The sequence below is a fragment of the Magnolia sinica genome, chromosome 3 (genome assembly GCF_029962835.1).
Source record: "Magnolia sinica isolate HGM2019 chromosome 3, MsV1, whole genome shotgun sequence".
NCBI lineage: Eukaryota > Viridiplantae > Streptophyta > Magnoliopsida > Magnoliales > Magnoliaceae > Magnolia > Magnolia sinica.
Window position 1 is genome coordinate 4,874,499 of NC_080575.1, and position 15,092 is coordinate 4,889,590.

The 15,092-nt window shown below is 42.0% G+C and overlaps 1 protein-coding gene across 1 annotated transcript; it reads right to left on the reverse strand.

Moving 5' to 3' along the window:
• Positions 1–6,726: 6,726 nt before the first annotated feature.
• Positions 6,727–10,014, reverse strand: LOC131239351 (GDSL esterase/lipase At5g03980-like). The gene is made up of 5 exons (XM_058237029.1): positions 9,727–10,014; positions 8,428–8,640; positions 7,857–8,008; positions 7,303–7,576; positions 6,727–7,163 (listed from the first exon to the last, which is right to left on the reverse strand). Exons 1-5 carry the CDS (start codon positions 9,998–10,000, stop codon positions 6,946–6,948), a joined length of 1,131 nt encoding a protein of 376 aa, XP_058093012.1. The 5' UTR covers positions 10,001–10,014; the 3' UTR covers positions 6,727–6,945.
• Positions 10,015–15,092: the final 5,078 nt, after the last annotated feature.

Consider the following 15,092-nt stretch of genomic DNA (forward strand, 5'->3'; position numbering starts at 1 on the left):
TATTGTAGTAATCGGTGTATGTTATCAAAACCTGTGGGTATTTCTCTTTCAACTCTTGGATGGCCAGTTGGAGTTGACGGTTGTGGTACATTAATGTGAAGTCATTAAAGTATTTAGACACTTGTTGTCATTGTACGATGTTGGATGGTATGCAGGAGTTGACGGTTGTGGTACATTAATGTGAAGTCGTTGAAGTGTCTTAGACACTTCTTTTCATCATACGATGCTGGATGGTATGCAAACGATCGGGAAATTCCCAGGGATTGTTTGTTATCAGAACCTGTGGTAATTCCTCTTTCAGCTCTTGGATGGCCAGCTGGAGTTGATGGTTGTGGTACATTAATGTGAAGTCGTTGAAGTATCTTAGACACTAGTTTTCATCTTACGATGCTGGATGGTATGCAACTGATCGGGAAATTTTCAGGGATGATAAGATTAATAGCACCCATGTCGATGAGTTGCTGGATCCATCATCACCACAAAAAATCGTAACTATAATTAAATACGATTTAATGGTTAATCTGTTCCCATACAACCTTCAAAGGTCGGTTTAAGAGTTTTTTGGGCACAAAAATCCATGATGGGGTTTGTTCATCTGGTGGGCCCATGATAGCAAGGGGACAAAGATTGTTTTTTGGCCAATTGATCTAGATGGTGGTTCCCATGCAATACACGGCTAGGATATTTTGCATGTTTGAACATTGGTACTGAGACAGAAAAAGAGAACGTACATGGATTTCCCTTGTAGGAAAGCATAATTGTAGTCGTTCTCACCAATCTCTCGGACCAAAAAAAGTGTGGGCCCACCAAAAAAAGTGTTAGAACGCTAATTGATCAGATACAAAATGGGCCACAATGATCACCTTGTAAAGTGTGGTAGCCATTCGATATAAGAATGTTTGCTGTTGAATATGGACCGTTGTTCAATAGGCCACAAATCTAAAAGATGGAAGAGATTTTTGAGGCGTACATCCTGGGTTAGATTTTGAAGCCCAATTGAGACAGGCCTGGGTCTAGATCTTATAAAATTTCCTACTGTTAATGCCTAATGCAATGGTCAGAACATGCCTATTCTATTTATGTCCTTAATACTTGATCGGTTTGGGCTCGATTAATGAATGGTCTAGGTCCAATCCTGCCTAACTCGGTCCATCTTGGAGATATGATCCTATCTTCGATGGGTCCAACAAGCCAATGGTTTGGATCAGTGGGCCATGGGCGTTACTTTCACAAACAGAAACATGGTACTATAATGATAATTAAGATGAATTTAATGGATTATGGTTGATCTTACCAATTTGCCAGAAGCAGATAGAGCTGAGGTGGGCCTTAAACCAGTTGAGCTGGACTTCAAGGGAACTCTTTGTATAAGGCATTAGGACGCCATGGTTCACCCAAAAGAATAGCTGGAGAGCCGTCGCTCCAGCTACTACAAAATTAACTCCATGATTGAATGCAGCGTCCCTCTGAATGTATGGGTTGAGAAAGGGTAGATCTAACCACCTTGCTGCAGGAAAAGAAAAGAAAAAAAATAAATTCTGAATGGGTACTAAGTGGGACAAGCCCAACCCTTCAATCGACCCGTTAATAAGAGGAATACAACAACAACAACAAAATAAAAGATTGGATGGTTATTATTTTCCCATCAAAAAAATTTCCACTTGCCATGTGGGGCCCATTAGAACAACAATCTGGACCATTAAACCATGGACCTAACTCATTAAAAAAAATATAACGGAAGAGATTTTTCAATACCGAGTATATTGACCATGAGTAGCCCATTCGAGCATCGGCCAGTGGGCCAGAGGAATTACGTCTCTCGCTATACGGAAGTTTAGCGATGGACGAAAAGGGGCTGAAATTGTCTTCACGGATAAAGTTTCCGAGATATGAGATCCCCTAAATTGTATATGGCTTGAAAGCTTGAGCAGCACATTAAATATTTAGAAGAAAAATAACACTAAATGTAAATAGAATCAAAGAGAAGAATTGCTTTGTAGGTACAGCCATTGTAGGAGAAGAGAAGCCACCGGTGTTTGTATGAATGAGATATGAGTACGTTGAAAGAGTCTTCTATTTAGATTGAAGAGAGGATTTGTAGTTTTGGTTTCAACAGGAGATTTTTTTAGTTTTTACCACGTCCTAGTAGCATGCGGATTTCCTGCGAAAGTGCTGGATGGGACCCACTGAGATGTTTGTGAGAAATCATCCCCGTTCATATGCATTTTGGGCTCATTTTAGGATATGCGACCAAAACTGATGTGTATCCAAAACTTAGGGTCACACTATAGGAAACAGCAAATATCGGTGTGAATCGTTGAAACATTCTTGGGCCATTAAAATTTTGTGTGAGATTTTTTTTTTTTTTTTGGTATTTTAACTTCATGATAATGACCTTATAAATGGTTTTGATGGCATATAAACATAAATGTGGAGCCCAGGAAGATTTCGACGGTAGGAATTTCTTTCCCCAACTCATTTCATAAAATGAAAACTCAAAAGGGATGGACGGGGTGCATTTCTCATAAACATATCTGTGGGCCCCGTCCGGCATCCTTGCTGAGGAACTTTCTAAAAAATAGGCTTTGGTAGGAAATCCGCGGGACACAGATGGCCTGAGAAAGCCCTTTTGCAAGAAGTTAGGTGGGGCCCACCATTATGTTTGTGAGAAATCCACTCTGTTCATCCGTTTTGCTAGATAATATTAGGACATAGGCAGAAATGAAGTAGATCAAAAACTCAAGTGGGCCACATGATAGGAAAAAGTTTAGGATTAAACTTCTACCGTTGAAACGTTTGTGAGGCCACGGAAGCTCTGGATCAGGTTAATGTTTTTGTGTTTTGAGTTCATCCGAGTAGGAATGACCTTATGAACGGTATGAATGGAATATGAACATGACGGTGGACCACAGGGAGGCTTCAATGGCAGGCAGGGCTTTTTCATGTCGTGCGGGCCGCTTGAGTTTTGGATCTACATTATTTTTGGTCCCATGTCCTCACATGATCTGGAAAAACGTATGAATGGGGTGGATTTCTCACAAAGATCACGGTGGGCCCCAGCTAGCTTTCCATAGCAAGATTCGTAGGCAATCCGTGTCAGGAGTGTTCTTAAAAGAATGATCACTCATGTTTGGATCGCATGGTTGTTACCGTACAATCCGGGAATGTGGGCCCACCCAAGACTATTCATTTTCACAGTAGAATCATTCAGATCCACAACTCAGGTGACATATTACAGGGAGCAATATTTAATCATGCCCAAAACTAATATATTGACATGGGGTGGTCCACATGAGTTCTTTAATTGGATGATTTTTGGTGGGGCCCTTGATCCAGGTGGGGATCATCTGATGGCTGGATTGAATTGGATATACACAACTTGGTGGACCACACATTCCATTTGGAAGTTTCTATGATGGAGGCCCTTCCCCGATGTCTTCCATTGTCATCTTTGGTGCAGCCCAACTGACTCGAGGAAAAAGTTGGATTTCGAATCAGGCCTAACATGGGGGACACATGTGATGGATGGTTTGGATAGCACGCGGATTGTGCGTCCTACCCCGCCAGTCTCCAATGGGAATGGGCAGAAGTTTTGAGTGGCCACCATCTTATCCACACCGTCTATCCATTTTTCGGTATCATTTAATGGTAGAAGAGCAAATATAAGGCAGATCCAAGGCTCAATTGTACTACAAATTGGGGATTAAAATCTTACCGTTGAAAACTTACCCAGGCCACGAAAGTTTTAGATGGAGCTGATATTTGTGTTTTCTCTTCATCCAGGTCCATGTAGCGTTATGAATAGGTTTGATTGCAAATAAACATCACGGTGGCCCCTAGAAAAGCTTCAACGGGGAGAATCATTATCACCGCTTCTTCCTGTGGGTGGTCCAGTTGAGCCTGGGATCTGCCTCATTTTTGGGTTCCTATCCTAAAATGATACGGAAAAATGGATGGACGGTATGGATAAGACCCATACATTAAGGTGGCTACTCAAAGCTCCTGCCCGTTCCCTGATGAGACTCACAAAGTTCCAACCCATGGTAATTAGCATCGTTCGGACGTATGTGATCATTCCCCGCTTACTCACTGACGCAAGATGTGTTAGAAGATGGGTGGGGCTTAATTTGATGTTTGTGAGAAATCCATACCCATGTTAGGAAATCAGCCCAAAACTGAGATCTAAAACTCAAATGGGCCACACGACAGGAAAAGGTGGGGAGGGAAATTGCTTCCGTTGAAATCTTTCTTCAGCCCACTGTGATGTTTATATGCCGCCTAAACTGCTTATAAGGTCATCATTGTCACTTAAATGAATTTAAAAAGAAAAAATGTTAGCATGATCCAAGACTTTTGTCGCCTCACAAATGTTTCAACGGTAGGTGTTCAATTCCCACTATTTCCTGTTGTGCGGCCCACTTGAGTTTTGGATCCGGCACATTTTTGGGGCTAATTTTCTAACATGAGCCATAACCAATGGACCCGGTGGATTTCTCGCAACGATCACAGTGGTGGGCCCTATCGAGGATTGCAAGCAATCCTCATCCGGCCAAGTGGCCATGTAGGTTTATATGTGATCACGTGGACCATCGGATATTATGTGGCTCGCGTGCAATCTATCGATGAGTACTACTCTCCAACCGTCTATGTTAATCAAATGTCATTCTGAAACCATAGGAAGTGTTCAAATTTCATTGTGAAACTAACTAGTTCGGTTACACGGTTGAGGAAGACTTGGATACTCAGGTTGACTGTGATGGATGATACATAGGACGCGGTTTGGTTGATGATCCCAACACCAGCCAGCCACTTGGTGTCAAGGTATTGTGCACCATGTGTTTTTGTAACGTCCTGAATCTCGTGGCCGAATAGATACTCGACTCCCCATATTTTGGATGTTACTTATGCCTTGCAGAATCGTGTTTTATGGTTGTTTTACTTGGCATGTAAGCATTCGAGGAATTAAAGTGGATAATGCAATGTGCACTGAAACGAATGCAAATTCTATCTCGAAGTACAACTAACAAGAATATGTATGTGTCTAGTGTACGCGATCATATCCTAGCAAAAATACATATGGCTCTAAAATACGAAATGTCACAGCTCAAAATATCATCGCTGACCCTAAAGCAACCTATGGTGGCCCGCCTAGCCACTGAAAATACGAAAGCTCCTCCTCTGAGTTTACGGATGTCTCGTATAACGCGTCAGACTTCGGGGTACCTACATCTATGATAAGGTCTAGTTGATGTTTTAAAACATCGTCTTAGAGTGAGAGTGAGTGATCAACTTAGTGGTTCTATTAATATTAAGTTACACATGTTATTAATTCCACAAGCACAATTAACGATAAAGCAACAGAAACATTTAGTTCCTAGATACGCTTATTAATGCATATGCATACTATTATGAGATGATGCATGCCCTCACAATCTGACACTCCCTCATAGCGACTCTAACACCACATTCACAAATACTAAAACTTTCTCATCACGCAACCACAACGCCCAAGTCGCTACAACGTATACTAATGCGATGTGATAAGTAATCATGTTAGTTGAATATTTAATTAAATCTGTTCATCTAGCAAGATGGGGATGCTGAAATACGTCAGCTTAATCAATGACGATAATCCGATCACTAGGCTTAGGGCGGCTGTAGCGGCCCTGTACCTGCAATCCTTGATCTATCTGGGTTTGTCACTCATAGCTGAATTCATATGATAGGCAAGATCGTGAACAAAATTTCTCAGGTCACTACGGAGAGTCTCATCACCCCAGCGTAGGCCAACAACGCGGACATAGTGTCCTATACTATCATGCCCGGTTCCTGATGCTTGGGGATCGTATCGCTAACGGTTATGAGTGGGCCTCTTTAAGGCGCACGGTGCATCAGATTCATGTGGGTGTGATCAAACGTAGTAGACACATATGGTTGGTTAGCTAGTTGACTAGATCGGCTGACTCAAGCGAACTCCGGCGCAACCAACACTGGGTGCATGCATCCAGTGTAGTTTGACTACTGTCGGTTGTCCGTGTAGTCTAACTACTGTCAATTCTGATATTTATAAAAGGAAATGACACTTCAGAATATTGCCATACCTTCTGAATTTGATTCGGAATCTCCTCAGCAAGCGTAGATCTTGCATGAGAAGATAAGAGTTTCCAAATAGTCTGTCTGATTAAGGTTGGATAGATGGTATGGTAATGAGATTTGAAGTGTCAATTCCTTTTCTAAATATCAGAACAATTAGCCGCACATCTCTTCACCAGTCTACCAACTTGCTGATACACGGTCCACATTCGGGAAGGCACAATCGGTTAATCATCCAAATGCCAAATGCCCTTTATTTAGTGTGGAGCCCACCAAGGTGTGTTCACCTCATCCAATCCGTGCATCATGTGCTTAGTCCTACTGAGAATTGTTTATGGCATCCAATCCATACACATGGTGGAACCAAAAAAATGGTAGTACATCGCAATTAGCCCAATCCAACCATCAGCTGGATTCCACCAATTGAACTGGTTTACATATAGGCATCTATCAGGGTTTAACCGTGGTTTGTGTATGCCACCTAACTCGTGAATTTGGTGCCGCCTACCATCATTATGGAACGTCCCAGAGAAATCAGCTAGTCCAACCATCAGTTGGGCCCCAAGAAGGTTTGTATTTCAATTAGCTTTACATTTGGGTTCACATTCTAACATTTAGAGCTGACATAAATAATGAATTGAGTGGATGTCACATGTGCACCACGATTCCCCACTAGAACTTTTTAAAAGAAAAATATCTCATTAATCTTAAATAGCTTGACAACGAACATGTATCTCGAATAAAAATTAATTATCTCTTATATAAAAAAAAAGAAAAAGAAAAATAATAAATCCTGTGTTTCTAAGGATTAAGGTAAAAAATCTGTAAAAAAGAAAAGCTAAAAAGAAATTTCTATGCCAAACATTTCCACTGTCTAGCGACGCTGGAAATGAGCGAACTAGCCATTTGCCCATAAGCCTCTTGGGTGAGATGAACGCCATCCCAATGGATGTATTTTTCAGGGTTAGGGCACACCGGAACACCCTGCATACCACACATACTAACGAGATTGAAGTTGTAAGCACCACCGATTCCGCAACACGCTTTCAACAAACTATCCGACTCGAATCCTGGTCATGAACATTGGAAAGAAATCCTTAGTGATTGTTACCAAAACGAAATCATAAGAGCTAGACTGCTATTTACTATGCTGCTAGGATGCAATGTTATCTACATGAGATGAGTTAGTGGGATGTGGCTTGCACTTACCTTTATCTGAAGCATCCTTAATGATCCCCATTAGTGTATTGTAGTAATCGGCGTATGCTATCAGAACGTGAGGGAATTCCTCTTTCAGCTCTTGGATGGCCTGCTGGAGTTGACGGTTGTGGGACATTGCGAAGTCGTTGAAGTATCTTAGACAATTGTTTTCATCGTACGATGCTGGATCGTCGCTGCGGAATATTGTGAGGTAGATCGGTATGCAGCCGATTGGGAAATTCCCAGGGATGACAAGATGAACAGCACCGGCGTCGATGAGTTGCTGGATTCATCATCACCACCAGAAAAAAAGTAAATCATAACTATAATCAGATATGATTTAATGGTCAATTTGTCCTCATACATACTTCAAAGGTCGGTTTTAAAGTTTTTTGGGCAAAAGATGCATAATGGGGATTGTTCATCTGGTGGGCCCATGATAGCATGGGGACGTAGACCTTTTTTTAGCCAATTAATCTAGATGGTGGGCCCTATGCAATACATGGCTATGATGTTTTACATGTTTGAACATTGGTACCGAGATAGAGAAAAAGAGAACTTACACTAGCAACATCTTTGATCTTGTTGACCACATTGGGCACAAAGGTTGTAACCTCTTCAATGGATTTTCCTTGTATGAAAGCATAGTTGTAGTCGTTTCCACCAATCTCTCCCACCAAAAACAGTGCTTGCTCCAGCAGCTCATTTTCACATACTGCGGGCCCACCAAAAAAAGTGTTAGAACGCTAATTGATCAGATACAAGATGGGCCACACCATGATCACTTGGTATGAAAACCAAGTTATTCATTGAGTGGGCCACACCAATACACTAAGTCATACCAATGTCCATTGTTGCAACATGAGAAATAGTCTAGTGCTCTTGGAATTCCTGCCCAACGGTTGATTCTTACATCTAATCAATCATCTATAAAATGGACGGTTGAAGTTGTTTAAGGAAAAATTGACCCAATCTGCAATTTTAGCCATTTAGTTGTTGGGGCTCGTCTTTTTCTTTTGAAGATGAAACTATATTAGAGAATCGTAACCATCCTATCCACGGGTTTGAAACATGGTTATACATTGGCAATTAAGATGAATTTAATGTGAAACCATAGATCATCGTTGATCTTACCAATTTGTGAGAAACAAACAGAGTGGAGGTAGGCCTTAAACCAGTTGAGCTGAACTTCAAGGGAACTGTTTGTATTAAGCGTCTGGACGCCATGGTTCAACCAAAAGGATGGCTGGAGTGCTGTCGCTCCAGCTACTGCAAAATTAACTCCATTACCGAATGATGCGTCGCTCTGAAGGTATGGGTTGAGAAATGGAAGCTCTAACCACCTTGCTGTAATTAGAAAAAAAAAAAAGGAAGAAGAAAACAATTTGAATGAGCATGAGAAAATGTGAAAAAAAAAATGTGATTGGTGGGCCAGTCCATGGCGTGCATTCATGGCCGTTTATTAAACTGCGGCCATTCATTGGTGGGTCCAAGTGGGCCCACCTCTGATCCGGGCATGAATTCTTCTACGCACATCGGTGGATCCAAGTGGGCCCACCTTTAATCCAGGCATGAATTCCACAGGTTGGATTCTACACACATTGGTGGGTCCCACGCGCAACCCTTGGGGGCTTTAGTTAACGGTTCTGATCAGCTTATATAAACCCCACTTATCAAAGACCTAACTATTCTAAACAATGCACTGCAGCTCCCCTAATGAGTCCACTAGATGAAGAGTCCAGATCACATGGTTCATAGGTCGGTCTCATCTACGGTAGAGATTCGGTGGACCACACTAGTTGGAGGTACATCCTCTTTTTTTCAGTGGTTGGGCTGGCTACTTAAACCTGGTCTAGTGTTTGAAAATCCCACCAAAAAACATGTCCAAGAGTCAAAACCAACACTATCTGCAAGTGGGGCCCACAGTTTAATGTTCTTGAAAGTTTATATGATGGGACCCACTGGGGATGGATAAGTCTCCCAGATTGGAAGATCCTAGCCATCAAATCTTTTGACTCTTTCAAGTTGGGTTGCCTACACTACATTCCATCATATAATTCCTCCTAAAACCTGATAGAAAATCCAATTTATTGGATAAAGCTCATATACCAAAGAGAATTTTGAGAAGTTATATGATCCTCGTCCTAAGATTCTACTAAATGATTCAGACTCTTTATTTAATGGCCCCAAAGTGGATGGACCATGGCTACAAATCTACTAAGTGGGATAACCCCAACCCTTCAATCGACCTGTTAATAAGAGGAATACAACAACAACAACAACAAAAATAAAATATTGGACGGTTATGATCTTCCCATCAAAAAAATTTCTAATTGCCATGTGCGGTGCCTATCAGAATAACAATCTAGACAACTAAACCATGGACCCAGCTCATTAAAAAAAAAACAAACAATGGAAGATATTTTTCAATACCGAAGAAGTCGACCATGAGCAGCCCATTTGAGCATCGGCCGGTGGGTTGGTGGAAGTACGTTTCGCCATACGGAAGTTTAGCTATGGGCTCAAAGGTGCCGAGATTGTCTTCACGGATAAGGTTTCCGGTATCTGAGATCGAGTCGCCGAAATTATATATGGCTTGAAAGTTACAATCCATGGCTTCAGCAGCAGCACATGGAAGATTTAGAAGAAAAATAACACTGAATGTGATTAGAATCAGTGAGAGGAATTGGTTGCTAGGTGCAGCCATCGTAGGAGAAGAGAAGTAACAGGTGTTTCTACGGAGGAGGAGAAGCTATGAGTATGTTGAAAGAGTACTGTATTTATACCGAAGAGAGGATTTGTTGTTTGAGTTGGAACAGGAGTCTTTTTAGTAAACGAAGGACGCAGATTTCCTGCGAAAGCCTTTCCTTTATTAAGGCCCACTTGGCATCATGTCCTAACATGAAATTAAAAAAAAAACGGATGGATGAGGATGATTTGTCAAAAACATCACAGTGGACCCTTCCTGACTTCCGCAGGAACTTCCCGCTAAAGGCTTTCGCAGGAAATCCGCTTTCGAAAAGGAATGGGCTACTCCCCTGCCAACGGCCAATGGATGACGGTCGGTATTCTGAGGGCCCACCATGATGTATGTGTTTCATCCATGCCGTCCATCGATTTTTATAGATCATTTTATAGAATGAGACCAAAATTTAGGTATATATCAATCTCAAGTAGGCTACATTACAAGAAATTGTTTTGAATGAATGTTGACCATTAAAAACTTTTTGGGGGCCATAAAAGTTTTGGATCAATCTGATCTTTGTTTTTTCCCTTCATCTGGGTCTGTATGACCTAATCAACAGATTGGATGTCAAATAAAAAGTACGTCGGGCCTTGGGAGGATTTTATTGGTGGATCTCCTATCACTATTGTTTACCTGTGGTGTGGTCCAAATGATATTTATATCCCTCTAATTTATTCTATCAAATCCTAAAATGATCCGTAAAAATGGATGAACGGAATGGATTAAACACATACATCATGGCGAGGCCCACAGATCACGGAGTAGCCGATCCGTTCTCTCCTAGTTTTGGAGGCGGATTGCGTTATACCTTCGGACGGATTAGCAGGGCTCTGTGGGGCCCACCGTGATTTAATTTATTTTATCCCTGCCATTCATCACTTTTATCATATCATTTTAATTTATAATCTTGAAAATGAATCAGCTCCACAGCTCCATTGAACAATACCAAAGGAAGCTGCAGTGATAAACACTCACGGTTGAAACCTTCCAAAGGGCCACTGTGATGTTTTCCTACCATCCAACCTATTCATAAGGTAACGTAGATGTTGATGAAGTGAAAACAAAAATATCAGGTTGATCTGAAACTTCTCCAGCTCCCAAGAAGTTTTTAACGGTGAAAATTCAATCCACACTTTGTGGTCCACTTAACGACCATAACTGCATTAAGTTTTAGCTTACAACCTTAAAATGATTTGAAAAAAAACCATGAACGGCGTGGATAAAATACTTACATCATGATTGGCCCCACATAACCCTGGCCGGACGGATTACCGTCCAGGCGGGGGTAGGACGCAATCCGCGTCCGTTTTTACAACGTCCTGGACTCATGGTAGGACGCGGATTTACTGCGAAGTATATCCCAGGAAGTTCCTGCACAAGGATGATGGGTGGGGCCCACCGATATGTTTTTGAGAAATCTTCCCCGTTCATACGCTTTTTGAGCTCATTTGAAGACACGTGACCAAAACTGATGTGTATCCAAAACTTAAGTGGGCCACATGAGAGGAAATAGGGGTGCTCTGTGTGAATCGTTGTATATATATATATTTGATATTTTCACTTAATCCCAGTGGCAACGACCTTAAAAACGGTTTAGGGCCTATTTAGATTCGCGTAATAGGATGTATTATATTGTATTTGGGTATTGTTCACGTATCCGTTGAAAGATTTTTAGAATACATCCTAATCAGCATGCCATTATTCAATGTTTGGATAGGACATATTGTTCAGGCAAGTGTACAATTTCTTGTACTATGCTATGTTTGGATACGACGTTTTAGGCCTGCGTATTGTACCATCGTACAACATCTATACGGAATGATTTTTTTGAAATTCAACGTCCATTTCATGTAATACCCGTATCCTAGCCCGTACCATTCCATAGGCTTTCGCGGTCCTCCCGGTCGAATTCCGCCGACCCGCGAACTTTTATCGATAGTTGCGCGTGACCTCAAGTCGTATCCCGTATTCCAAAGTCGGCTCGACTCGAGACTTGTACCAGTGCGACTGCGTCGTCGTTACGGTTCCGACGCCACGTCTGGTGCGCCGAGGCGATACCCAGGTCAGGAGATGTGGGCCCGCGTTCAGTTCGAGAAAACACCACGTATTTGCAAGCCCAAGAGAATCTCTACAACATGTCAAATCAATCCCATTAATTAATCAAAGTACAACCCATCACTCCATCCCATCCCCAAGTACACAAGCCATTTCCCAAGTCAACTCTCTCTTACATGTCAAGTACATGCCCATCACCCATCACTCCCCATCACTCCATCACTCACACCCATCCGTCTCTCTTACAACATCTCTCTCATTCTCTCTCATTCTCCAAGCAACTCCAACGTCTCAACCTCTCCATGAGAGAAAGCTTGGTGTGGCCCACCTCCTAGCTCCCATCTCCACCATCTAAAGATCATCTCAACCATTGAAAATGCACCATTGGAGCTCTAGATCACATCGGTGTAAGGAAGAGTTCATGATCTAACGGTAGGTGTATTTTATGATTTGATTTGTGAAATTTTGATGATTTGAGGGCCCACATATAGTGAGACCCATCATGATGTATACATTGTATTAAGGGGCCCATAGTGGCGGGGCCCCTCCTCCATCCGTCTCTCTCTCTCTACTTTTATTTTGTTGATGATAGTAATGATATGTGGCGTGGGACCCACCATGACTGTCCATGCGAAATCCACACCGTCGACTAGGCCATGTGGCCGTGTGTGTATGTGTTTTACCCACGCTGGCCATCAGCTGTGGGGCCCACCTTGTGGCCGTGCTCCGTCTAGTACGTGGACTTCCCCCCTTGATGCTACCCAACGTCCAGAGCCTGGAAGTTTTAAAAGAATTTATATATATATATATATATATATATATATATATATATATATATACATATATTATAATAATAAATAATATAATATAATATAATATACATATATTATATGTATATAACCGATGGGTCCCACACGTGTGGACCCACCTGACCCTTGTATCCTATCCAGGCCATCCGTGGCCATCTTGATGTACGTGAGAACTCTCACCATCCAGATCTGGACGTGTGAGAGTCACTGTGATGTATACATTTTATGCACACTGTCCATCCCTCTGATGGACGTGGGACCCGCCCACACATGCTACATGTGTGGGGTGGGGGTGTATTTTATCCCACGCCGTTCATCTATACATCAAACCGTTCATCTGAGTTGGCCAGCAGCTGCAGCTGCTGTGCAGCGTCAGCAAGGTTTGTGGTCCCATCTTGATTGTATGGGTATCATCCACACCGTTCGTCCATCGTGGGACCCACCTTGAATGTATGTGCCTTGCATCCACCGTCAGTCCAGCGCGTCCAGAAGATCTGGACGCTAGACTGGATGGTGTGATATTGTATTATAAATATTGTATATGTAATATATTATATTATAAATATTATATAAATATTATGTATGTAATATATATATATATATTAATAATATAATATTTTTTTATATATAAAAACATTATGGTGGGCCACTCCCATGTGGGTCCCATGTGAATCAACACCGTCTAGATGAATCCGGACGGTGGATCTGGCTCCCCTTATATATATATAATATTATATTATATTTAAGTATATAATATATTGTATTATATAATATAATATAATATGGTGGGCCCCACGTGGGACCCACCAGATGTGTGTATATGTATATATGGTGGGGCCACATCCACGTGGAAGCCCACCTTACTGCATTATTTAGAGCCGTCCATCCATTGACGTGCTGGGCCACGCTCCTTGTCACGCTCCAAATTCGGGGACGGACAGCTTCCGTGATGCCCCGAATTCGGCACTCGACTTCCATACACCAAGTCTCGAGTTCGGCGCACCACAAGGAAGATTTTTGATTGATTTTTTTTTATTTTATATACATAGTAATACCTGAGCATAAAGATCCATGATCAAATTACCAAGTAACACTCTCCAATAGAAATCCTGATTGTTACAAATACAATGCCTTCCAAAGGTACATAACGTTAATATTGCTAAATCGAAAAATAGATGTAATGCATCGAGAAAGCTAAGTCTTCCAAGCTACTCCAACCCTGAAAAAAATGAAAAATAGGAGGCTTAGGCAAAAAGCCTAGTGAGTACACACGTGTGTGCAGTGTGTCCTACATGTAGGCAAGATAAATATGCTACAAGGAAATCATACCACAGCCATAACCATATTACATGCATCCGTAATCACGTCATCATCATCATATTGTCATGCCATAATTATACAATATCGAAAATACTGACAAGTCCATAAGTCATACAATATCAGAGTACGCAATATAAATCAGCATGTAAATGAGGAGTTATAAAGAGCCAAATATCAGATGTCGAGGATGCAATACAATATGTGGTGCGAATGAAATGACTATGCTGGAGTGAAGTCGGGATGGTAGTACGTAGTATCGCAGACTATGGGGTCTATCACAAGGGACTTTTATCCAAAATAGTCCCATACCTAATTTGGATAGTCAGACTCAATGTGGTAAACTCCTGATCTCAGGTTAGTCGCGCGCCCCAACCGAAATCCTGGCCATTATGAAGGTACACTCAACAAATAGTTGTGCACCACCAGCTCGAGTGAATAGTGAATGAATGAATGAGTATGCAACTCTTGTTCAATAAGTCCACATATCAGTACAGTTCATCTCTCGGATCATCACCGGGGTTTAGTACACTCCAAATGGCACTGTCTCTCTCCCAGCAGCACAGTCCAGGTGAGCGTAAGAAACCTCACTATCCGCCTGGCCAATAGTCTGCTAATACCCATCCGGCACGTCGATAGCGGACCCATTTATGAGCTGGTCAAACTCAGCCTAGTAATGCCCCCTACCCTCGGGCAGGTAAGGCCACACCCCCTCCCAACCGACCACGACACAGTGGGAAACGCGGCCTCCTGGTATTCGGCACTCGGACGCTCATGTATCCACTTGGTCTCGACGTTAGGGCGTCTCCTGGCCTAGGAGGTTTAGGAATTTTCACCCAGGGACATCTATGGCGCCTATATGCTAGAACCAA

Coding starts and splice junctions, on each gene's coding strand:
- LOC131239351 (XM_058237029.1), bottom strand. CDS start 10,000: ATGGCTGCACCTAGCAACCAATTCCTCTCACTGATTCTAATCACATTC. Junction 8,009..8,427: donor TGTTTGTTTCTCACAAATTG/GTAAGATCAACG, acceptor GTGGGCCCGCAG/TATGTGAAAATGAGCTGCTG. Junction 7,577..7,856: donor AGATCAAAGATGTTGCTAGT/GTAAGTTCTCTT, acceptor TGATGAATCCAG/CAACTCATCGACGCCGGTGC.